This window comes from Sus scrofa, chromosome X (genome assembly GCF_000003025.6).
Source record: "Sus scrofa isolate TJ Tabasco breed Duroc chromosome X, Sscrofa11.1, whole genome shotgun sequence".
Classification (NCBI taxonomy): Eukaryota; Metazoa; Chordata; class Mammalia; order Artiodactyla; family Suidae; genus Sus; species Sus scrofa.
Window position 1 is genome coordinate 111843775 of NC_010461.5, and position 26427 is coordinate 111870201.

A 26427-nucleotide genomic window follows, 5' to 3' on the forward strand; every position below is an offset into this window, starting at 1 on the left:
AAATCAACTCAAGACTTAAACCTAAGACCTGAAACTCTAAAACCCCTGGAAGAAAATATAGGAGCAGTGCTTCATGACATCGGTCTTGGCAATGATTTCTTCAACATGATACCAAGGGTACAGGCAACAAAAGGAAAGACAAGGGGAACTACATCAAACTAAAAGTTTTCTTCACAGCAATGGAAACGTCAGAGTGATAAGGCAACCTATGGAACAGGAAAAAATATTTGCAAATCATATATTCGATAAGGGATGTATTTATCTCTAAAACAAACGAGGAACTCCTACAACTCAACAGCAAAAAATACCAATAACCCAATTCAGAAGTGGGCAAAGCACTTGAATAGACATTTTTCCTAAGAAAGCGCACAATTGGCCAACAGGTACATAAAAAGATGCTCAGCATCGCTAATCATCAGGGAAATGAAATCAAAACCATAATGATAATAACTACGAATGTAGATAACCCTTAAAACTGTGAATCACTATATTGTACACCTGTAACATATATTATATAGCAACTGTACTTCAATTTGTAAAATATTACATTGGTGTTTATTTGGGGGAAAGACCTTTACTCCATAAGATTATATACATTTAAGTAGAGAACTATTACAGTTACTGTAAAAAAAAAAAAACAAACACAATGAGCTATTACCTTATATCTGATTAGGATGGCCATTATCCCCCCGCCAAAAAAAAGGCAAATGTTGTCAAAGATGTGAAGAAATTGGAAGTTTTGTGTGTTGTTGGCAGGAATGTAAATTGGCGCAGCCGCAATGGAAAACAGTGTAGAAGTTCCCCAAAATGCTGAAAAGAGAACTACCATCGAATCCAGCAACCCCACTTCTGGGTATTTATCCCAAGAAATTGAAAGCAGGATCTTGCGACATGCGCATTCCCGAGTGTGTGGTGGCATTAGTTACAGTAGCCAATCGGGAAACATCCTAAACGTCCGATGATGGATGGATGGATAAAGAAAAGTGGTGTCAGCATGGATGAAGCTGGTGATCTTCTTATGCTACGTGAAATAAGCCAGTCATTGAAGGGCAAATACTACAAGAGATCTAAAGTAGTCAAACTCAGAAAGGAAACAGCGATTTCCAGGGGATGGGGTAAGGGGGAAATGGAGAGCTGCTATTGGATGGGTATAAAGTTTCAGTTATGTAAGATGAAAAAGTTCTAGACGTCTGCTGTACAAAACTGTGTTCATATACTTTTAATTTTTTTATTTTTTGGCAACCCCGAGGCATATGGAGTTTCTGGGCCAGGGATAAAATTCGAGCTGCAGTTGCACCCATGCTACAGCTGCAGCAATGCTGGATCCTTTAACCCGTGCTGGGCCTGGGGTCAAACCTGAGTCCTGGCACTGCAGAGACACTGCTGATCTTGTTGTGCCACAGTGGGAACTCTCAAAGTTGTGCTTATAGTTAACAGGACCGTTCTGTACACTTTTTCAGGAGGGTAGACCTCATGTTATATGTTTGTTAGCTTTCACCACAATAAAAATAAAAGAGAAAAGAGTTCCTGTCATGGCGTGGCGGAGATGAATCTGACTAGGAACCATGAGGTTGCGGGTTCGATCCCTGGCCTTGCTCCGTGGGTTAAAGACCTGGCGTTGCCATGAGCTGTGGTGTAGATCACAGATGTGGCTCAGATCCCGAGTTGCTGTGCCTGTGGTGTAGGCTGGTGGCTACAGCTCCGATTAGACCCCTAGCCTGGGAACCTCCACATGCCACAGGTGCGGCCCTGAAAAGACACAAGTAAAAAATAAAAGAGAAAAAGTGGAGGTGAAATAAAACCTTCTCAGGAGTTCCCGTGGTGGCTCAGTGATAATGAACCTGACTAGTATCCATGCGGATGCAGGTTTCATCCCTGGCCCGACTCAGTGGGTTAAGGATCTGGCGTTGCTGTGAGCTGTGGTGTATGTTGCAGATGCTGCTCAGATCCCGTGTTTCTGTTGCTGTGGTGCAGGCTGGCAGCTGCAGCTCCAATTCAACCCCTAGACTGGGAACTTCCATATGCTTCAGGTGCAGCCCTAAAAAGACAAAAAAAAAAAAAAAAAAAAAAACCCACACAAGACTCAGTTATATACTGTCTATAAGACACAGATTATGAGTAAAGGGATGGAGGAGTTCCCTCATGGAGCATCAGGTTAAGGATCCAGCATTTTCACTGCTGTGGCTCCAGTTGCCACTGTGACACAGGTTCAATTCCTTCCTGGCCCAGGAACTTCTGCATGCTGCAGGCACAGCCAAAATAATAATAATAAGTAAAGGGATGAAAAAAGACATATTAACAGTAATCAAAAGATAGCTGGACTAGCAATCTTAATTTCAGAAAAAGCTGACATCAGAACAAGGAAAATTAAAAGGGATAAAGAGGGAAAATTACGTAGATAAAAGGACCAATTCTCCAACAAGACAAAGCAGTCCTTAAAGTGAATGCACCTAACAGCAGAACATCAAACTGTATGAAGCAAACAGTGATAAAAGTAGAAGGAGAAATAGACAGATCCAGTATTGTGGCTAGAGACTTCAACATCCCTCTACAGTAATCAACAAATCCAGCAGGTCATGGGAGTTCCCGCTTTGGCACAGTGGGTTAAGAAATCTGACTGCAGTGGCTCAGGTTGGTGCAGAGGTGCAGGTTCAATCCCACACCCGACACAGTGGGTTAAAGGATCTGGCATTGCTGAAGCTGTGTCATATGTCACAGCTGCGGCTCAGATTCAATCCCTGGCCTGGGAACTTCCATGTGCTCTGAGCGTGGCCATAAAAACAAAATTAATTAGGACGTAGTTGAACTAACAGCACCATCAGTCTAGTAGATCTAATTGACATTTATCAAATGCTTCATTCAAAATCAGCAAAATATAAATTCTTCTCAAGTTCCATGGAACATTCACCAAGATAGATCCTGTTCTGGGACATAAAATAATGTAACAAATTTATAAAAAACAAAAATCAACAAATGGTTCTGGGACAATTGGATATCCACATGCAAATGAATGAAGTTGGACCCCTACCTCACACCACATGTAAAAATTAACTCACAAAGGATTAGAGAGCTAAATTTAGGCCAGCCACTATAAAATTGCAAGAGAGGCTAAATGTTGATTAGGCAACATTTTTTAGATATAACACCAAAAATATAAGCAAAATAGGAAAAAATACATATACTGGACATCGTCAAAATTAAACCTAAAACTTTTGTGCTTCAAAAGACACCATCAAGCAAGGGAAAAGACAGCTCACAAAATGGGAGACTTTTTTTGCAAATCATACATCTGAGAAGAATATATAAGAATATATAAAGACACGTTGCCACTCACCAATGTAAAGACGAATAACCCACCCCAAAAATGGGCAAAGGATTTGAGTAGACATATTTCCAAAAAAGAGAGAAAGCTAGCCAACAAGCACAGGAAAAGATGTTCCAGATCATTAGCCCTTAGAGAAATAAAGAGTGACTACTACTGGGTGAGGGGTTTCTTCTTAGGGTGATGAAAATGTTCTAGAACTAAATAGTGGTGATGGCTGCACAACCTAATATATTAAGAACCACTGACTTGTACACTTTAAAATGATGAATTTATGGCATATGAGCAATATCTCAAACTTAATATATTAAGAACCACTGACTTTTACACTTTAAAATGATGAATTTCTAGCATATGAGTAATCTCTCAATAATAAGACAAGTAAACCAATTTCACAAAGAATCTGGATAGACATTTCCCCAAATGAAGATACACCAATTGCCAATAAGCACATGAAGAGATGCTCGCCATCATTAGTCATTGAAGAAATGCGAACCAATAGCACAATGAGATACCACCTCATCTGTTCTAGATGGCTATAATCAAAAAAACTGAGGAAAAAAGCTTGGTGAGGATGTGGAGAAAATGGAGCCCTCATACGCTGCTGACAGGAATATAAGTTGGTGCAGCCACTCTGGAAAAGAGTCTCACAATTCCTCTAAAAGAATAAAACTGTTACCATATGACCCAGCAATTCCACTCTGAAGTATCTACCACAGAGAAATGAAAACACAAAGACTTGTACACGAATCTTCACAGCAGCACAGTTCACAGTCCACATGTCCACAAACCGGTGAATGGAAGAACAATATGAGGTGTCCATACAATGGAAGATTTTTCATTATATGGCAATTTTAAAAACAATTAAAGAAAGCAATGTACTGATAAGTGTTACAACATGGCTGAACCTTGAAAACATTATGCTAAGTGAAAGAAGCCAGACACAAAAGGCTGTATGTTGTGGGGTTCCATTTAAATGAAATGTTCAGAATAAGCAAAACCATAGTGACATAAAGTATTTTAGTGGTTGCCTTGGGCTGGCAATGGGGAGTGACTGCTAATGGTATGGGTTTGTCTAGGGAACGATGAAAATGTTCTAAAATTGATCATGGTGATGATGGCACAGCTCTGAATATACAAAAAAAAATTTAACTGTGCACTTTGAACAGGTGAATTGTATGGTATGTGAATTATATCTCAATAAAGCTGCTATATAAGAAAGAAAATGGTGGCATTCCCTGGTGGCTCAGTGGGTTAAGGATCTAGCGTTGTCCCTGCTGTGGCTCTGGTTACAGGTGTTGCTTGGGTCAATCCTAGCCTGGGAACTTCTGTATGCCTCCAGCATAGCAGGAAAGACAGAAATGAAGAGAAGAGAAGAGAAGAGAAGAGAAGAGAAGAGAAGAGAAGAGAAGAGAAGAGAAGAGAAGGAAGGAAGGAAGGAAGGAAGGAAGGAAGAAGGAAAGAAAGAAAGAAAGAAAGAAAGAAAGAAAGAAAGAAAGAAAGAAAGAAAGAAAGAAGGAAAGAAAGAAAAAGAAAGAAAGAAAGAAAGAAGGAAGGAAGGAGGAAGCAAGGAAGGGGGGAAATGGTAATATTTTGATCCTTAAGCTTAGATTATTCTCTTTGTAGGTGAAATATATATCTTAATAAAAACATGTTTTAGAAGTCTGACAGACCTGGATTCTAATCCTGGCTCAACCACTCAAGAGTTTATGAGTACTTGGGCACAATACTTAACTTTCCAATGTCTTATCTGAAAGCAGAGACAGTAATAATAGTAAGTCCCTCATAGGCTTTTTACAGCATGTGCCTGGCACATTGTCAGTGCTATTATTAGCTACTGTGAGCTCTAGGCAGCTGAGCCACTTGCCTAAATAATCCACAATCACGGCTTCCCTTTCTTTCAACTCCAACTTCCATACTTGCTCTTACACAAGAGTTCATGGCCTTAATCAGAGAAATAAAAATGACCTTCAAGTAGGACCCACTGAATTCTATCTTCAAAATGCCCTTACATATCAGCTCTATAAAGCCAAGGAAGTGCCTAACAAACCAGGACAAAACCAAAGTTCCCATCCCTTCTGAGGGTTGGTATCAACTAGTGTTCCAGCCTGGTTCAGGGAGTTCAAGTCTGAGCCATATTAAGAGAAGAGTAATCTTTTCAGTCCTGAGCCAAGCTCCGAATCCATGTGTGCTCTGGATCTAGTCTCCAAGTTCAGTCGTATACGAGCCTCTGTGTTGTTCTTCTACTGTCCCGACTCAGATTTCTAGCGCACGGCGTCAAAGTCAAAACTATGTCTTTAAGCCTACGCTACCGTATTCCGGCACCTGTGAATGTCAAGGATGAATCACCAGAGGGCCGAGGAAGGGTTAGGGTTCCATAAGAGAGATGTGAACTTATCTGGGTCCTGTCCTCCATGAATCCGAAACAATTTATATCCTTGTATAGTTACCACCAGAGACTTTGTTTCAAGTACCTGACACAGTTCACAGGGTGAGCTTCCTTCTGTCTTTCCCTGTTGATACCCACCTTCGAGCCACATTACTGCTCGAGACCTTCTCTCCCAGACAAAGAAGAGTAAAAAAGGAAAGAACCCAGGCAGTTTAGCTCTGGCAGCCACTCAGACAAAACATTTACTGGGTCAGGGGAAGCCTAAACCATTGGCTCTAAAGAGAATTTTACTGCAAGAAAGCTTGCCCTGATGCTTCCCTCAGCCACACTAAGTTGATACCAGTTCAAAGTCCTACAATATCCTTTTAATTACCCTTTTCTAGGAGTTCCCATTGTGGATCAGTGGTAACAAGCCCTGCCAGTATCCATGAGGATGTGGGTTCGATCCCTGGCCTCGCTCAGGGGGTTAAGGATCTGGTGTTGCCATGAGCTGTGGTGTAGGTTGAAGATGTGGCTCGGATCTGGCGTTGCTGCGGCTGTGGTGTAGGCCAGTGGCTACAGCTCCAATTCAACTCCTAGCCCAGGAACCTCCATACACCAAGGGTGGGCCCTAAAAGGACTAAATAAATAAATAATAAAAATTAATTTGAGACGTGTCATAGGCCTAAGTACAAAAGCTCAATCAGTAGAAAAAATAGGTATATAGCTTCACAACTTTGAAATAGATAAAATTCTTTAACAAAAGTACAAAAAGCAGTAAAGAAAGCATCAATGGAAAAAACCAACAGGTTAAAAGTCACTGAAAATTATAAACATCTATTCTTCAAAGCACATGGTCAAGAAAATAAACTGTCCCAGAGTGAGTGAAAATATTCTCAATACATACAACTAACAAAGGACTGGCAAGAGGATTCCAACAAATCAATAATAAAAAGACAAACAACCAAAAAGACAAAAAAAAATTTACCCTTTTCTAATACAACATGTTACGATGTTTGATTTCACATCTATTTCCCTCAAGAGTCTATACCCCATGAGGAGAGGGACCTTCTCTTCCTCGTTCACTATTGTATCCTCATCAACTTCTACAGGACTTTGCACATAGTAGGTGCTCAATAAATTATTTGTGGCACTGATGGATGATGACTCCATATAACAATGAATCAATTCCTGGGATGAACGGGGATAATCAAGAGTTCAGCTAGAGGAGTTCCCATCGTGGCTCAGTGGTTAACCAATCCGACTAGGAACCATGAGGTTGCGGGTTCGATCCCTGGCCTCGATCTGTGGGTTAAGGATCCGGCGTTGCCATGAGCTGTGGTGTAGGTCACAGACGCAGCTTGGATCCCGCATTGCTGTGGCTCTGGCGTAGGCCGGCGGCTACAGCTCCGATCAGACCCCTAGCCTGGGAACCTCCATATGCCGTGGGTGTGGCCCTAGAAAAGGCAAAAAGACAAAAAGACACAAAAAAAAAAAAAAAAGAAAAAAAGAGTTCGGCTAGAGACCTTGGATTTCCCAATGAGGTGGTCCTAGGAAAGGACAGCATAGAGAAACAACTTTGGGGGAAATAATAATTTACCTGTGCTGGGTGAGTACATTTACAGCTGAAGGATGATTTGCACAGTAGGCCAGATACATAGATTTAAAATGAGGCATGAGGTTCAGGAGACAACCACCTACTTTGTGTTGGTTTTCTGGAAATCTGTAAGCAAAACAGGTGAAACACAGAATGCAAAATAAGAAAGAGGATAAAGGAAGATGATTCCAATCACACCTGGCAAAATGCAAACCTTTTGAATTCTTTTTCCAAAGTAAAAAAGAAACTTCTATATTACAACCATTTTATCTATAAAATGCAAGTTCCTGACCACCACTTTATTTAATTTTTAGGATTTTTTATTTTTTTCTATTATCATGGATTTACAATGGCCTGTCAATTTTGACCACTGCTTTAAATTCTAGTCACCAAACATAGCTCCAAAACATAGGGTCAAATACTTATTTGGAATTAGTAGGAGTTTTTTAAGATGCTTATTCAAATTACAAAACTCAAATTTAGCTGGGCACACTAAAAATACTCTTGGTTAATTCGAATGAAGTTTGAGTACAGAGAAAACTAATTGAATCCGAAGTAGTATTCAGTAGTCTCGGTGGCCTGGTGGTCACTAAGCAAGGTGGCATCCAGGAGTTCCCGTTGTGGCTCAGTGGTGAACGAATCCGACTAGGAACCATGAGGTTGAGGGTTCGATCCCTGGCCTTGCTCAGTGGGTTAAGGATCCAGCGTTGCCGTGAGCTGTGGTGTAGGTCACAGACGCGGCTCGGATCTGGCGTGGCTGTGGCTATGGTGTAGGCCAGCGACTACAACTCCAATTTGACCCCTAGCCTGGGAACCTCCACATGCCACGGGTGTGGCCATAAAAAGAACAACAACGAAAAAAAAAAGAGCAAGGTGGCATCCAGATGCTTGAAATGATAAGCCACCCATTTTCATCTGAAGAGAAAAAAACAACAACAACAAAACAAAAAAACAGAAAAGCACGAGGAAGGAAAAGAAATTACTTGGAATTCCACCATTGAGGTATATCTATCATCACAATGTTGACAATATGCCTTGGACTCTCTTCTACATGTTTCTCTAAAAAATGGGAAGCAAAGATCACATGTCTCCATAGTAATCTGCTCTTCTCACTTAGTGAGCATCTTCCCATTCCCATGATCTGGACTTGGAGTGGCTCCTCAAGTCTCTTTAGCGGGACCCCTGACCATCTTCCTCCCAGGACAACCACCTGTGCCTCCTAAAGCTCAAGAAACAGGCCATCGCCCCGACTTCCCTACAGATGGTGAAAGTCACCAACTGCTCCTGGACCCACTGCTTGGAAAATCAGTCTTGCTCCCGAAATGTATCTGCCTGATGATCATGACAGTTCATTCCGCAGCATGAAGCTGAACACTTGCAACAATCCAGCCACCCGTCAGTGATGTGCCAGCTCACCTAAGCACATACGCTTCCCTTCCCCACTTTCTATGTGTTTCAACTGCTAACAGCCATGATACCGGGCGTGATTAAAAGAGAAGCAGCAGCTTGTGAAACTGAATGATTAATCCGAATGACTCTTCCAAGGCATTTGCAATGTACGAAAGAAAAACATCAAATCGATGAGAAAGGCATCATCCATCGTCAATTTAGACCTTATTTGTCGATAGGATTTTTAAAATAAATTCAGAAATAATTTACTTGCTGTAGAGCCTTGATATTCGACTCGTGGTGTGACAGTGTGAATACCACCTCCTAGGACATTTTCTCTGTACTGGGACAGTTTATCAAAGTTGTAATCAATGCGTCAACGACAATAAAGTGCCCCTATCTAAGAGAACAGTTAAAAGGAAAACAAAACACAAAAAACACAACATTGCTGGCTCGCCTAATGGGCTCTGAGACACTTACTTCGAACATTCCTCCAAGGCTTGGCAGAGTGTCTGTTGGAAGGTGCATATTTCCTCGAAGTTTCCCAATAAAGACGTAAACTCCACGCTACTCAGGCTGAAAAAAATACACGTGCAGGTTCAGCGAATAAACCTTGAGGGGGGCTCTAGTTATCTAGCTCTGGTTTAGTTAGTTGATAGTTTGCCAGTAACTGGCAAATGGAACCAGGGAAGCAAACCCTGTATTTTCACTTTTGCTTTTAAATATATACCAACTCTGTGGCCTTAAGCAGCAGAGCTTCTTTCCTCAATTTCCATTTTTCCGTAACCAGAGTAATGATCCTAGAGAGAATGGGTGTTTAAAAGGGACATTTAGGTATATTACAAAGCAACGAGTAAATGAAGAGCAAGTGCTTAACCTCTAAGTATCCACAGAGAACAGACTGGGGGTTGCCAGAGGTGGGGGAGCGGAGGGTGGGATGGGGAAAGGGGTCAAAGGGTTCAAACTCCCAGTTACAAAATAAGCCAGTCATGGGCAGGTAACATCCAGCATGGTGACCCCAGTTAATCGCACTGAACTGTATCTTTGAAAATTGCTGGAGTTCCCATCGTGGCTCAGTGGTTAACAAATCCGACTAGGAACCATGAGGTTGCGGGTTCGATCCCTGGCCTAGATCAGTGGGTTAAGGATCTGGCGTTGCCGTGAGCTGAGGTATAGGTGGCAGACACGGCTCGGATCCTGCGTTGCTGTGGCTGTGGTGTAGGCAGCCAGCTGCAGCTCTGACTTGACTTCTAGCCTGGGAACCTCCATATGCCATGGAAGTGGCCCAAAAAATGGCAAAAAGACAAAAAAAAAAAAAAAGGCAATTGCTAAGAGAGTAGATTTTGAGTTCTCATCACAAGAAAAAAAAAACTGTAACTATGTTTGCTAATAATATTAACTAGACTTATTATCGTGACCATTTCACAATATATACAAATTCGGAATCCTTACCCTGTACCCTGGAAACTAATATGTCCATTATAACATAATAAAAAATATCTCAAGATCTAAATGGCTAAAATACATCATAGCTGGGAATAAGTATAAAAACCTTTGAGTACGCTCCTCTAGAGGCTGAGAAAGTAATTGAAAGCTATTACATGTGCCATAAAATGCAGAGAGAAGAACAGCAAAATCCAGCTTCTCTTCAAATGCACATAAATCAGAGTTCCCTGGTGGCTCAGTGGGTTAAGGATTCAACATTGTCACTGCTGTGGCTCAGGTTTGTCACCTGGCCCAGGAATTTCTGCATGTTGTGGATGTGGCGGGGGAAAAACAATTACTATAAATCAACTAACAGAAATCTTGAGAGGAAGTAGGAGGGAAGCTTCTTTGTCTTTGGACTGGAGTGGCTAACTGAGTAATTTTACCCAGGGCCCCTATATTAAGAATTTTCTCATCCTTTCTTCGCCTACTAACGAGAGCCCACACTAATTCAGCACCTAACACTTAGGTAAGCACTGTATGAATAACACTTCATTTTATTTATTTTTTTAAGGAGTTTCACCTCCAATTTTATTTAGGTGACAATTACCTAGCGGTAAATTGGATTTTCCACAACTCGCTTTAACCTCATGACAACCTTATGAGGCAAGTCCTACTGTTTCCATTTTACCTCGAGGGAAACCCGGGCACAGAGAGGTTAAGCAAATTAGCTAAAGTCACAAAACCAGTGAACGGTGAAGCCAGAATTTGAACCAAAACATTCTCGCTCCAGAGTCCATGCTCTTAACCGTGTTTTGAGGAAACCCTTTTCTGGAGATGTACTGCAAAGGCCAGTGTCTGCCACGTGTGCTTTCTCCTTCACATAATCCCCAGGGACGCTTGCTGACCAAGAAAAGGACACTGCCCGTCACCCCTAGAGCATCAAAAGCTCCCCGTTCCTCTGCTCCGAAGCCTCCTGAGCCACGAGCTGGAAACCCCTCTCTCCGGGTGTCCAAAGCCAAACCTTTAGCTGGCTTTCCTGGCTGCTGCTTTCCCTTCGGAATCAAGCAATAAACAGTCTGGTTTGCTTACATCACTTGGGTCCACGAGACAGAACCAACAGAAACTGCCTATACTGCCTCTTGAATTTCTTTGGGATCAGGCCAGTTCTGACCCACGTCTCTCACCTCCTCTGCCTTGGCTCTTTCCCTTTCTTTTGACTCTTTCTTTTTTCTTTTTCTTTTCTTTCTTTCTTTTTTTTTTTTTTTTTTTTTTTTTTTTTTTTTTGCTTTTTAGGGCGGCACCTGCAGCATATGGAGGTTCCCAGGCTAGGGGTCTAATTGGAGCTGTAGCCACTGGCCTACGCCACAGCCACAGCCACGCGGGATCCGACAGTTCACGGCAATGCCAGATCCTTAACCCACTGAGCGAGGCCAGGGATCAAACCCGCGTCCTCTTGGTTACTACTCAGGTGGGTTACCGCTGAGCCACAACGGGGACTCCTCCTTTGACTATTTCATGATTGCTCATCAGTCGCTCTTTCATTTGGAATGCGACCGTCTCCCCTCTCCTCCTCTGCCTGTCACCTCCAGAAGGCGAAACTATATTTCACTTGGTGGCGGGAGACACAGTGGGTTCAGCCTGGCCACTTTCTGGCCGTGTGATGGGTAGGGCCGCAAACCTCTCTAGACTTCAGTTTTCTTATTTATTCAGTGGGGATCGTCATTTCTTCCAGGGCACTAGACCCAGTGATTCAGTGAAGGTCCGTTCAGCACTAAGAACTGTGACTCACAGAGCGCTTCAGGTTTTACGTAATAATAACAAAAGTCACTTTGTTGTGCATCATGTAAACTCAAAACACAAGAGTACAAAACCCTTTCATACTGAAGATTCCCATAGTGCCATGAAAATAACCAAGTGGGAAATTTAGCAAGACGTTACGCCTAAGCAAGCAGGGTTTAGAAAAGGGGAGAAAAGGGTGAAATACATCAAACTTGTTTGGGCCTGAAGCCAACAGTTCAGGCCACTGTTCAGCAAAAGTAAACTCTTACGAAGGTAAAAGAGGAGGCTTCTGTCTTTCATTATATGCACTGACTGCTAAATTTTCCATCTGACTTATAGATCAGTGTCTCCAATAAAGTTTAATCCATTAAAATAAGAACACACACAAGAGCAATTAGCCGTTAGTTGTTAAATACGCCAGGCCCCTGAGCACACACAGAGAAATGAATGGTCAATAGTTTTCCTTTGTGAAAACTAAGTTTTCAATTCAGGCCTTGAGATTTCTAAGACCAGAATAAGGTTTGAACCTTTTATGTTGTTGTCCTTGTTTTTGTTTCGTTCTTGCTTGTTTTTGAAAGCCACACCCGCAGCCCGGGGGAACTTCCAGATGCTGCAGGTGTGGCCCCAAAAAGAAAAAATACATTTAAAAAACACCCAAACAAACCAAAAAACCCCCCAAACACCAGCAAGTCCTTTTTCTGGACGGTAAAACCAGAGGCATCACTTTAAAAACACACAAGATAAAAATTGTGACAAACAGAAATGCAGACCGTCTCATTCCCTCCATGTCCCGGAGAGAAAGCCAAGCTCTCCAAAAGCAACATCTTGCATTATTTCTGTTGCCTTGACCATGCTCTTGGCAACCTGTGATCTGCGGAAATTCTTCTAAAGGGCAAAATCAATTATTCAGCAACATAAGAGTAATGACTTCATATGCGGACATTATCTTGCTTCACTTGGTGAGGGGTTTAAAATATAAATCTTACTTGTTATTGGACTGCAGGGGTCTTAGGTAAGTAACAAGGAGAGACTGAAGTTCTTTAGCATAATCTTTTTCAGTGTCCAAGATATTCTGTAACACCTATGGAGAAACAAAAGTCAAGGTATTGTAATTGTCAGAAAAGTCCAAGGTAAAATAGACTTTTAGATCTTTTAACCAAATTATTAGAAAAAAGAAAAGAAAAGAAATCCTAGCTACTCAGGCTAGCACTGTAAGCAAGGATGGGACAAAAATCTAAATGCAGCTTGTTCCATTCTGGCAGACTCATAATTGTATGACGGAGTTCCTGCTGTGGCGCAGTGGGTTAAGAAGCTGACTGCAGTGGCTTGGGTTGCTGCAAAGGCACTGGCTCAATCCCCAGCCCAGCACGGTGGGGTAAAGGATCCCAGCTGTGGTGTAAGTCACAGCTGCAGCTCGGATTCAATCCCTGTCCTAGGAACTTCCATATGCCATAGGTGTTGCCATAAAAATAATAATAATAATAATAAAATAGTAACTATATGACAACTGGTTATATGGCATAACTCACATAACACATTTTGCCGATTTACCCATAACTGGAGGGGTCCTGCCATTTACGCAGTACCGCGCAGAATGCTTTCATGTGCTTCACATCATTTTATCCTCAGGCAAGTTCTCAGCTAACAAAAGATGATCATTCCCATTTCATGGATGAGAAAATTGAGGCCAGCTACCTCAAGACACAGGGATTCAATATCTGGATAAGTCCACAATAACATTTTTCAGAAGACCACTAGGTGACAAAATCTGAGGACACTGAATTTTTAAGCAGGGTTAAATGTGATTTTTTAAATCAAGGTACAAGGTGCTAGTATGAACGTTTCAAAGAGGAAAGGGAGCTGAAATGCAAGAAATATAACAAGAGAAATGATGCTTGCCAATATCATCAGTGACAGTCACATGAAAATCCTACAGGCAAAACGACCTATGCCACAGGTCCACAGTTCCTCTTGCCCCACCAGGCCCATTTCCCAACCTGTTCCGGAGGCAGCTGCAACCTTCATCGCAAGCTCCTAGAGATCAGCGAGCTAACATTTGGGTGTATTTTCTCTCCTATCTCCTAATCCATCCGACACAAATGGACTGACTGCCTCCACTGTGCCAAGGGGCCTCGTGCTCTGTCTGCCGATGGAGACATTAAACCCGGGCTCACGAGACAATGCCAGGCACTCTTAGCCACGAGAAGGCCCTTGGCGACCAGCGCACCAGGCAGATACTCACGAGGCAGTGCATGCTGAGCTGCTTTGGGAAGGTGGCGTGGGTGGACGGGGCAAGCGGAGGCCCCGGCAGCCGTGGGCTTTGGGGGACACAGCCGGAGGGTGGTGGTCCGGGCTCTGCTACCGACGGACAGGTGGCTTCAGTTTTCAAGGCTTCGCTTGCCTCATCTCAGATTGTGACATTTCACCTACCTCAGGGACCATTGTGAAGAGGGAGTGAGACAGTGTACAGGTAGGCGCTGGGCGAGTCTCACCAATTTAAGGGGTGAAGAAGAAGTTTTCTCAACGGCGGCACGATTGACATTTCAGAGCAGGTAACGCTGCTGGGGGAGGGGTGCCCTGGGCACTGCAGGACCCCTGGCAGCATCCCCCGCCTCCGCCCGCCAGATGTCCGTGGCACGCCACACCCCTCAGCCCAGGGTGACAGCCAAAAATGTGTCCAGCCATTTTAAATGTCACCTGAAGGGCAGTGTCACCTCTAGGGGACAAGGGTACAGGCCACAAGGTGGCTTTAAAAGCCAGGGCTTAGGTCGGAGCCCCGCCTCCCAGCCACCGTGCAGACTTGCAGTTTCTCTACTCCTCTCTAAAGGTCTAGTGGAAATCTAGGGGCCCAGAAGAACCAGGGCTCTGTGACACCATCCAGTGATGGGATAGAAATGTTCCCCCCAGAGAAAGTCCAAGCACAACAGAGGAAATTATAAACCATCTTGAGATAAATAAAAAAGAAATCACGGGAGTTCCTACTGTGGCTCAGTGGGTTACGAACCCGACCAGTATCCATGAGGACAAGGGTTCAATCCCTGGCCTCATTTGATGGGTCGAGGATCCAGCGTTGCCGTGAGCTGTGGTGTAGATCACAGACGTGGCTCAGGTCCCACGTTGCTGTGGCTGTGGTGTAGGCCAGCAGCTGTGGCTCCAATTCGACCCCTAACCTGGGAACCTCCATATGTCACAGGTGTGGCCTTAAAAAGACAAAAAAACAAAACACAACATAAAACACTTAGGAGATGAGATACGGTTAAAGCAGCGTTTGGAGCTATAAATGCCTGTATCAAAAAAAGAAGAAAGGACTTCTGGTTTCCAGTCTAGCATTTAAGGCATTTGGAAGCCATTAATTCCATCTTAACAAGTAAATAGCTGATCACGCCGGCGGGGCGGGGGGGGGATACTTTTTTAGATGTGGCAGGGAATTGAGGTCACAGGGGAAAGTGCTACACCCCAAACTGGACACAGGCAGGCAGACAGAGAATCAAAACTTGCTGGACCAGAAAACCCTGAGCAGAAGCCTCCCCAGAAATCAGGAGCAGGGTAGGAAAACCTGAACTGCCATCAGTGAATCTCTGTGTGTACTTTCCAATTCCAAAACTCACGAAACAGCTTCAGTAACAGGATAGTTGAGTACGGGCATGAGGTGGATATACAGACCAATGGAACAGAATCGAGAGTCCAGAAATGGACCCATGGTGAACGGATTTTTGACAAGAGTGCCAAGAACTTCCAATAAAGAAGAGTCTTTTCAAAAAACGGTGCTGGGACCCCTGGATAACCACATGCAAGAAAGAATTCACACGCCTACCTCACACGTGTGCAAAAGTTACCTCAAAATGGATACAAAAGGGAAAACTACAAAAACCTTAGAGGAAAAACAGATAAACCGAAATCCATGAAAACTGAAAACTTTTGTGTGTTAAAGGACATTATCAAGAAAGTGAAGAGAGGAGTTCCCTTGTGGCACAGTGGGTTAAGGATCCTGTGTTGTCACTGCAGTGGCTCAGGTTGCTGCTGTGGCATGGGTTCCATTCCTGGTCCAGGAATGTTCAATTCCACATTCTACAGGTGCAGCCAAAAAAAAAAAAAAAAAAAAAAAGAGAGAGAGAGAGAGAGAGGAAACAACCCACAGAATGGGGAAAATATTTACAAATCATGTAACTGATAAGGGTCTACTATCTGGAATATATACAACTTACAACTCAATAATAGAAATAATCAACTCAACAATAAAAATAATCAATTGAAAGTTGGTAGTGAGGTTCCCTGGTGGTCTAGTGGTTAGGATTCAGTGCTTTCACCACTGTGGCTTGGGTTCGATCCCTGGTCTGGGAATTGAGATCCCACATCTAGCTGCTGCTCACCGTAGCCAAAAAAAAAAAAAAAAAAAAAAAAGTTGGCAAAGGATTTGAACAGACATTTCTCCAAAGAAGACGGGAATTCTCACTATGGCACAGCAGGTCAAGGATCTGGCATTGCCACAGCTTTGGCCTAGATCACTCAGATTTGATCCCTGACCAGGGAACTTCCATATGCCGTGGGTGTGGCCATCCAAAAAAACACACAGGGAGTTCCCATTGTGGCACAGCAGAAACAAACCTGACTAGTATCCATGAGGATATGGGTTTCGATCCCTGGCCTCGCTCAGTGGGTTAAGGATCCATCGTTGCCATGAGCCATGGTGTAGGTCACAGGCATGGCTCGGATCCTGCATTGCTGTGGCTGTGGTGTAGGCCGGCAGCTGCAGCTCCTATTAGACCCCTAGCCTGGGGACTTGCATGTGCCGTGGGTGTGGCCCTAAAAGGAAAAAAAAAAAAACCCACAAATGGCCAATAAGCACATAGAAAGACATTCAACATGATTAACCACTAGGGAAGCACTAATCAAAGTCGCACTACTTCTTCACTTTCCGGAAGGTGACTATAACCAAAAGAAAAAAAACAGTAACGAGTGTTGGTGACGATATGGAGAAACTGGACCCCTCATATACTGTTGGTGGGAATGCCAAAAATTGTAGCTGCTGCGGCAAACAGTTTGGCAGCACCTCAAAAAGTTAAACATAGACTTAGCATATGACCCAGTAATTCCACTCCTAGAAAAATGAAAACATATGTCCCTGCAAAAAATTTGCACGCCTTTTCACGGCAGCATTATCAATAACAAACAAGCAGAAATAAATCAAAGGTCCACCAACTGATGGATGGATAAGCAAAACCTGGTATAGTCAAAACTATGAAGACTCTTTGGTCATAAAAAGGAATGAAGTTCTGATACGGTCTTCAACGTGGATGAAAATAGTATGCTAAGAAAGAAACCAGACACCAAGGAACAAATATTGCATGACTCAGTTTACATGAAATGTCCAGAAGAGGGAAAACCCGTAGAGGCAGAAAGCAGATTCGTGGTTTTCAAGGGCTGGAGGGAACGACTCCCGGTGGGTACGGGGTTTCTGCAGGGCCGATGACAAATGTTATAAACCAAGATGGCAGTGACCCTCGCACAACTCTGTTCCTTTACTAAAAATCTGTGGATTGTACCCTTTAAAATGGTGAATTTTGTGCTGAGTTCTATGCCAAGATAGCTGTTACTTTTTAAAAGTCAAAGCACAAATTTCTCACCTGTTAATAGTCCTTTTTCTGTCTTTCCTCTGACACCCAGTCCTTATCCAGCAGGGTGTCCCTCCAAACTCAAATTTTTCCATCATTTTAGCTTTCTGCCCAGCTGGGCTGTTGATCATGATTGTGCATTAAGTAATCACTTCCACTCACGCTCAGCACTGGGCTTCATTTTTTTTTTTTTTTCAGTTCTTAGAAATGGAGGGAGCGGCACTTAGAATTCTATTAAGAGGTAAAAGTCACAGGCAGATTTCTTTTCGAGCAATATTTATTCGTCTGCCTATAGTATTTGTACTGGAGGAAAAAGAGGATGGTGGCGTGCCTTCCCACTTCTGTTCAGGAGAGAAGGAAGTCATCTCATCCTCTCCTTTGTTCACATTTTTCAAACAAGCCCATCGCACACCCTCGCCCTCCTTTGAGGCCCTGCTGTCTAGAACGGCCATCCTACCCAAATTACAATAGCCATTGGAAAAAGAAAAGAAAAAGAAAGTGAAAACAGAAAACCAAACAAAAACCAGTCATGGCCCGAGGGAACTTTTAAATTAGAAAATGCACAGATATTATTTACATCACCAACTGTGATTCTGAAGACCAATGAAACATCATTGCCTCAATTCCATGGTTTGCTACCATTCCCCCTCCCCCTCCCGCATCGAAACAGTCTTAGTATTTATTTCGTCTTCCCCTAAAATGCTATCATCTGGACTTCCTCTCAGAGAAATCACTAAGATTTTCCAAGAAAGGTGCCAACTGTCTCGCCCCAGCGGGTTCACTCGCTAGACAAAGCCACACACTTTCTACGGGTTCCATCGTTAGAAACCACTGGCATGGGACAGACAGAGGCAGCAGGCATGTCAGCTTTGAGTGAGGTCTGGAGAGCTAAAAGGAAACATACTTTAAACTCATATTGCTGCAACTTTTGAGGGTACAGCTGAATGCTGACCTGACAAGCTAAACTGACGGAGGTGATGAATGAGTCCTTCATTAAAGGATGCAAAATTTGTCTGAATGATACTCGACTAACTGGCACTGCCCTTGCCGTGGTCTGATTGGTAGAAACGGCGCCCAGGGTGGATGCCTGGGATTCTTTCCCAAATTCACTTGCCCTTTTATTGCTTTCCTCCAATCTCGGAAGACCAACGGATGAACTTCTGAGACTGGTTCTTTCTTTTTCAGGCCACAGGGCATCTACTGTAAAGGGATGAAAAAGGGAAGCAGACAGAGAAGGCTATGTGTTCCCAAACAGAGGCCTCAGTGGTGAGTCAGAAGGCAAGGAGCTTGGCAGGCCAATCAACTTCAGAGCAGTACAGTTTGATCGAGATGAAATCCACTCAAACTTACTAAAATAGACCGTGTCCAGACTGCCGCCCTGACGCCGTCTTCACAAGGACAGCCGAGGACCCTTTCCCTTAATTAACCTTTGACTAAATTCGGAATAAAACAGATGGTGAGAGGCCCTAGAAAAAGAGGCGGAGGCCTTTTGTGCCTCCATCCTGGGCTATCGATTTTCCAATAAAATGTAGTCCTTACACTTCCTGGAAAGGCTTTAGAGTGAGTTCAAATTTCTAACGCCATTTTGGGAACAAGTCACAGAAGTAGGAAGAACTTATTTCATGAGGCTAAAATGCATCAACAAAGGCTGCAGATGGAGAGAGATCTGACCCATGATAAAGGAGGACGACAACGGCCCCCGGAAACCCACAAGCTAAACAAAAACATTATAGGAATCCTGAGCTAATTATGACACCTGCACAAATGAGCTCACGTTGCCTAACGCCTGTGCGGTGGGAAAAGGCAGTGTTACTGGATGTATGTCAGGTTTGACTCAGCTGCCGGTAGAGCCGCCTGTTTGTTTACATTCAAGCGCACAGATCGATTTTGCTCCTCCAGGTCCTTGACTTTTACAAAACAAGCAGCTCGGTGCCCTGTTATCCAGAGTCCGCAAAACAACAGATTGGCTCTGAAAACTCTCGTCCCCTCCCTTACCTCAGATGGAAGATATGCATGGATAAGGCAGACCAGGAAATGGATAGGTCGAAAGAATAAATGGATAGAGGTGGAAGGTAGTTCGGGCTGGTGCTTTAAAAAACGGAGGGTGCACAGAGGTTTTTTAGGGCAGTGCAATTACTCCGGACACCATAATGGCAGAAACATGTCACTGTGCATTTGTCCAAACCCACAGAATGAACCACACCGAGAGTGAGTGGTAATGCAAACCCTGGACTTTGGGTGATGTGTCGATGCAGGTTCATCAGTTGTCACAAACAGTCCACCCTGGTGGGAGATGCTGATAGTGGGGGAGGCTATGCATGCGTGTAAATCAATGACATGTTAATAAAAAATTGTTTCTGAAATGCTGTTTCCTGGGACCTATGGCCGAAGATCCTAATGTAACAAAGTCAGGTGAAGGGTCCAGACCTCTGGCGGCCCCGGGGGCTTCAGATGTCCCCAGACACATTTGGAGCAACTCATCTTCAGACACTTTATCACGTGACATCACTGTCTGCTGTGTGGCTCACGGTACCATGTCTGTCCCATCTTCCCAATGAAAGTGCTGCATGCAAATGAAGCCTGACAACTGAACCTCATAGATTCCTTTTTCTTTGCTTCTTTTTTTTTTTAGTTTTATTGAGGTCTTACTGATAAATAAAAATTGTATATATTCAAGGTATACAAACTGACATTGTGATATATGCATACATTGTGAAATGATCACAATCGGGCTTTTTTTTTTTTTTTTTAAAAAAAGGCTGTATATTCATAGGCTAAATACACACAGACACACACACACTACACTTCACATCTACCTGAAAGAAAGTTTGGCATGAGACTCACCAAGACATTAGTAGTGCTTATCCCCAGGTGGTGAAATTACAGCTGATATTTTCTTCTCTATACTTTTCCTATATTGTCTGATTTTTTTAAATAGTCATTTATATAATGTCATGTAATGAGCAAAAATTTATTTCCATTTTAAAAAATGAAGTAAAAATCAGTCGCTAATGCTCTTATAGAACTAGCACCAGAAAATGTCTACAATTAATGACTCTTAGAGGGAAGAGAAGTTAACAGAAGATGAGATGAAGACACCTTATATGTGGGCGAACTGATTTTCCAGGTCTCCAAATACCGTTGGTGAGCTAGAATTGTTTTGATTTGTCTAAGGTATTCAACAGAGGTGGGGAGGGCAAGCAGATCACGTGAAACATGTTCTGAGTTAGTTGCTGCTAAAAATTTGCCTAAAAAGGAGTTCCCGTCGTGGCTCATCAGAAACGAATCTGACTAGTATCCGTGAGGACGCATGTTCGATCCCTGGCCTCGATCAGTGGATCAAGGATCCAGCATTGCCCTGAGCTGTGGTGTAGGTCGCAGACGTGGCTCGGATCCCGCGTTGCTGTGGCTGTGGTGTAGGCCGGCAGCTGCAGCTTTGATTCAACCCCTCACCTGGGAACTTTCATATGCCGCAGGTATGGCCCTAAAAAGACAAAAATAAAATAAAATAAAAATAAATAAAGATAAAAAATTTGCCTAAATACTCAAGAGAAATGTAGATTTAAAAAAAAAAAAAACCAACAACCAATCCAGATCCCTTCACATGCATATCTAGTTACAAAGCCGTGTCCAGCTGGTCTCAGTAGTTCAGCAACAGTCACACCACAGCTCTGCGGCTCCTTCATAGGCCATCACGGGTTCCCCAAGACCTTCTATTTTCTGATTAAGTTTGAGGTTCAAGACAAAAATCTATCAAAATGTAAATATATATATATATGTATAAACCATCTCATGTGTGTGTGTGTGTGTGAGAGAGAGAGAGAGAGAGAGTCAGGTATGTATTTGACCCAACAATGTAACTTCTAGGAATCCGCCTTACTCATCTTTACATACTCTGCCAAAGTTACACATATAGGACGTTCACGGCAGAATCAGAATCGTTTACAATAGTGAGGAACTGGAAATAATGTACATGAACTGCATCAGGAGGAGAGTGGTGGGATCAGCAGAGGGTAGCATCAGCATCAGCAGAGAGAGAGCCAAAGCCGAGCAATGGTTTGCTCCAGATCCACAGGGAGAAGCAGCTATAGTAACATTTTTTTTTTTTTTTAGGGCCACACCTGAGGCATATGGAGATACCTGTGCTAGGGGTCCAATCGGAGCTGCAGCTGCCGGCCTACACCACAGCCACAGCAACGTGGGATCCGAGCTGCCTCTGTGACCTACACCACAGCTCATGGCAATGCCGGATCCTTAACCCACTGAGTGAGGCCAGGGATCGAACCTACGTCCTCATGCATGCGAGTCAGATTTGATAACCACTGAGCCCCAACGGGAACTCCTACAGTAACATTTTCATCCACCATTTGCCTGCACCCTTCCTCTATCGCTAAATATTAAACCACCTGGGGGTCACCGGGAAGCCAAAAGAAGTGGTCAGGACCAGAGGTGGGGGTGGGCGAAAGGGGACTCGGATGACAGCAGCTAGAAGGTACAAACGTGCAGTTATAAATAAATAAGCACTAGGGATGGAATGTACAACATCACAGAGATAACTGACACCGCTGTATGTTCTTTATGACAGCTATTAAGAGAGTAAATCTAAGGAGTTCTTCTCACAAGCAAAGTTTTTCACTTCTTTAATTTTGTATCTGTATGAGATGATGGTCCTTAAACTTGTGGTCATCTTTTCCTGATGTATGTACGCCCTATACAGTGCTATATGTCAGCTATATCTCCATAAAACTGTAAGGAATAAAAAGGGAAAAGAAGGTAAATAAACAATTAAAAATGATAAAACACGGGAGTTCCCTTGTGGCAACACAGGTTAAGGATCCGGCATTGTCACTGCAATGGCTTGGGTCGCTACTGTGGCGCAGGTTCCATCCCTGGCCCTGGAACGACCACACGCCGTAGATACGGCCAAAAAAAAAGATAAAACACTAAGTGAAAACTCAGGACACACACTGTGTATATAATATGATTGCAACTACGTAAAGATATATAGTTATATATGTGTAGGTGGGAAAAAAATGCATCAAAAAGTTAGCAGTAAAAAAAGGAAAGTGGCCAGGGACGAACGGAAAAGGGGCCCTGACTCTGTTGAGTGCCATAGTTTAAACCCGGAAATGTAAGAGGAAAAAATGGTGACAAAATTGTCCTGTATGATCATTGCCCATGTGTTACCTATGAAGCTCCTACTTGATTTTTCATATCATCTCTATGGAGCACATTCGCTGAAGAATGAAATTCACTTTTTTGAAACAAATGCACAGAGAGATCTTGAAACTGTTTATCCATGCACACGATGAAAGGAGCCGGCAGCACGAATGCACGGAGAACAGTGGGTGAAAAGTGAAGCTGAATTCTAGCAGTGATGGGGGGAAGACGACAAGGCTACCAGACGGGGGGACTTCTAGGTGATGATGACTTGACCTTTTCATTAGCGACTGGGCCAAGCCTAGAAAGGAGGCATGAAGGAAAGCAGAGGGGAGATGAGGAAAAGGATATGATCTCTTTTTCAAACGGGAACTTATCTTGAGTATTGCACATGCCCTATTTATAGCTAATGTATTTTGACATATCTGTGTGCAAGCCAGAGCCGTTTCATTCCTCGCTCTGGGCCAAAGGGCGGTCTTCCCTTTGGGCTCTCCTCAAGAACAAGGCTGATAACATTTCAGAGGATGTCCTAACGGGTTAATTGATTCTGAAATAAAACCACAGTATGCAGTCACTTAAAACTTACTGCAGTAGAGGAACTTGGGAATTCACCTCCTAACTATTTGCTCGGGCTGTATCTGACTGCTGAATTTCCCCATCCTGTCTACACATTAGCCAATTTCTCTTTTGCTGCGGTTTAGTAAGCCTTGGCTCTGAATCTCTGTGCCACCCTTGAATTTTTCAGTACAGTGGACGTCGGTAAGAAGCCTACAAGTAGAAGAGGCCCGGTGTGAGACAGCTGCCATTAGACCCTTGCAATGCAACTTTATCCACTCTCCTACGGGTGTCACCTCAACGCATCCGGGGTTCTCCATATAGAGAGTCAAGAAAATGTCTGTTCATCAGCTGAACACTCACCACAGTATAATAATTCTTGGTAAGAGGAGCAGTTTCAAATCCTTTGACAGCCTTGGGGGAGAGAGGTCTCTCTGTGAAAAAGACATTTAAATTATGTTAATATCACACACGTCTAAGATGAACATTTTATAACGTAGGTCAATGAACATCCTATAAATATTGTCAAGTGGAAGGATCAATGGAAATGAACATTTCTAAGCAAGTAAAACTATAATCTTACTAAACTATAGATGGTCAAGCTAGAGTTTCTTGTCCAGGGGCCTCGATTTCTGCAGGGGAGAATAAGCCAAGGAGTTAACGTCTAGCCTCTTAATGACAGGGTCAAGGCAAGAACTCCAGTTCCTGGGGTTTTTTTCGTTTGTTTGTTTTTGCTTTTTTAGGGCCGCACTCGAGGCACATGGAGGTTCTCAGGCTCTCAGGCAAGGGGTCTAATCAGAGCTGTAGCTGCCGGCCTACACCACAGCCACAACAACACCAGATCCAAGCCACGTCTGCAACCTAGACCACAGCTCACGGCAGTGCCGGATCCTTAACCCACTGAGCGAGGCCAGGGATCGAACCTGCAGCCTCATGGTTCCTAGTCGGGTTCGTTAACCACTGAGCTATGACAGGAACTCCCAGTTCCTGCTTCTTGACTCCAATCTGCCTCTACACTCAATGTATTCAAAACAGATGAGCAAAGCCAACACTGATCAAATATATATATATATGTATGTATAACTTGAAACACATATTTATATATAAAAATATATATATACACATTTGTAACTTGCAACTTACTATACAAGTATAATATAATATAGATAATAGCAGCCATTGTTTCTTGGGGTTGTCTACTGTGCCAATAACAAAATAATAAGAATCTTTAATACACTTTCAACTAACAGAAAATTCCTTCATTTTAATATCATTACCTTGTGCTGTAAAATACTGCCTTTCTTCTACCAAGTTAGTGTTATCTATTAAACTCATGACTAAGAGACATTCTAAGACATTTTTCTTTAATAAAGAAATCACCCGATCTAAAATATGGCACAAATGAACCTATCTATGAAACAGAAACTGACTCACAAACAAGAACAGACTTGTGTTTGCCGGGGGTGGGGTGTGGGGGGGGTGGACCTAGAGTTTGGGGTTAGCAGATGCGTGTTATTACATATAGAATGGATAAACACCAAGCTTCTATGCACAGCCCAGGGAACTATATCCAATCCCCTGGGATAGACCATGATGGAAAATAATATTAAAAAAAAAAAAAAAAAAGAATGGGGGAATTCCCGTTGCGGCACAGTGGAAACAAACCCAACTAGCAACCACGAGGACTCCGGTTCGATCCTTGGCCTCACTCAGTAGGTTAAGGATCTAGCGGCGCCAAAAGCTGTGGCATAAGGTGTAGGTTGAAGATGCAGCTCAGATTTGATGTTGCTGTGGTTGTGGCACAGTCCAGCAGCTGCAGCTCAGATTCTACCCCAAGCCTGGGGAACTTCCATATGCTGCAGGTGTGGCCCTAAAAAAAAAAAAAAGAGTATATATATAAATTTATATAATATGTATTATATAATATATATATGAGTCACTTTGCTATACAGCAGAAATTAACACATTATAAACCAACACACATTTTTTTAAAAAGAAACCACTTAATACAAATACAAGACAGTGATCATAAATGTTTAACAGTGTCACTACATACTACCGTCCCTACCCTCATTTTCTCCTTCATTTTGTTTTATATTCCATTTTTACCTGCTTTATTGTATCCTGCTTTAAACTCTTTCTTTAACCTCTTTTCCAGTATGGTGGAGTATAAATAACCAAATAATATCATCAGGCCTTGATTTTTTTCTTTTTTAAAATAATATTTTCTAGTTTTATTTTTATTTATGTATTGTCTTTTTAGGGCCACACCTGTGGCATGTGGAGGTTCCCAGGCTAGGGGTCTAATTGGAGCTGTGGCCAACACCACAGCCACAGTAACACAGGATCCAAACCGCGTATGCAACCTACGCCATAGCTCACGGCAATGCCAGATCCTTAACCCACTGACCGAGGCCAGGGATTGAACTCTAGTCCTCATGAATACTAGTCGGGTTTGTTAACCACTAAGCCACGATGGGAACTCCTCTAGTTTTAAGTTTATTACATTTTTACCCTAAAAAAAATGAAAACAGAGGAAAGTAAAACCAACAATTAGCCCATCACCCAGACCTAAGCATCATCCAGAGTAACATTCTGAAGTGTGTCTTCCCATTCCCTTCCTACATGTGTTTATGGACACACAGAGATCTTTCTACTGCAACTACAGTTTTGGAATTCTCCTATTCCAACATTACTTCATGAATGTTTTCCCATGTAACCTTTATTTCTAATTATTATAATATTTAAAAGATCCCTTATGTGTATTTGGCATTTAACAGCTATTTTTTTTTTTTGCTTTTGTTTTTGCTGTTTTTGTTTTGGGTATTTATTTTAATATATTTTTAATTGAAGCACAGTTGATTTACCATGTTGCGTTAGTTTCAGGTGTACGGCAAAGTGATTTGGTTATACATACATATAGATCCATTCTTTTTCAGAGTCTTTTCCCTAATAGATTATAAAATATTAAATATAGTTTCCTGTGCTGTACAGTCGGTCCTTGTTGGTTATATCTTTTATACGTAGTAGTTAACAGCTTTTAAGACATTCTATTTGATCTTTACAACAAACTCTGTGAGGTAGCGATGATCTCATTTTGCAAAGGTGATCACTATGGATCAAGAAAGTAGGAGTTCCCGTTGTGGCTCAGTGGTGAACGAATCCGACGAGGAACCATGAGGGTGTGGATTCGATCCCTGGCCTTGCTCAGTGGGCT

General features: G+C 42.8%; 1 protein-coding gene across 15 annotated transcripts in view; it reads right to left on the bottom strand.

Annotated features, from left to right (window-relative positions):
• ARHGEF6 (Rac/Cdc42 guanine nucleotide exchange factor 6) overlaps positions 1-26427 on the bottom strand; it is a 120711-nt gene that overhangs the window by 47290 nt on the left and 46994 nt on the right. For all 15 annotated transcript variants that reach the window (XM_021080556.1, XM_021080559.1, XM_021080555.1 and 12 more), the window contains 4 exons: positions 23574-23644; positions 12870-12964; positions 9157-9252; positions 7291-7413 (listed from right to left, as the gene is read on the bottom strand). In XM_021080556.1, coding sequence (XP_020936215.1) covers positions 7291-7413; positions 9157-9252; positions 12870-12964; positions 23574-23644 — 385 coding nt within the window. The remainder of the gene's footprint in view (positions 1-7290; positions 7414-9156; positions 9253-12869; positions 12965-23573; positions 23645-26427) is intronic.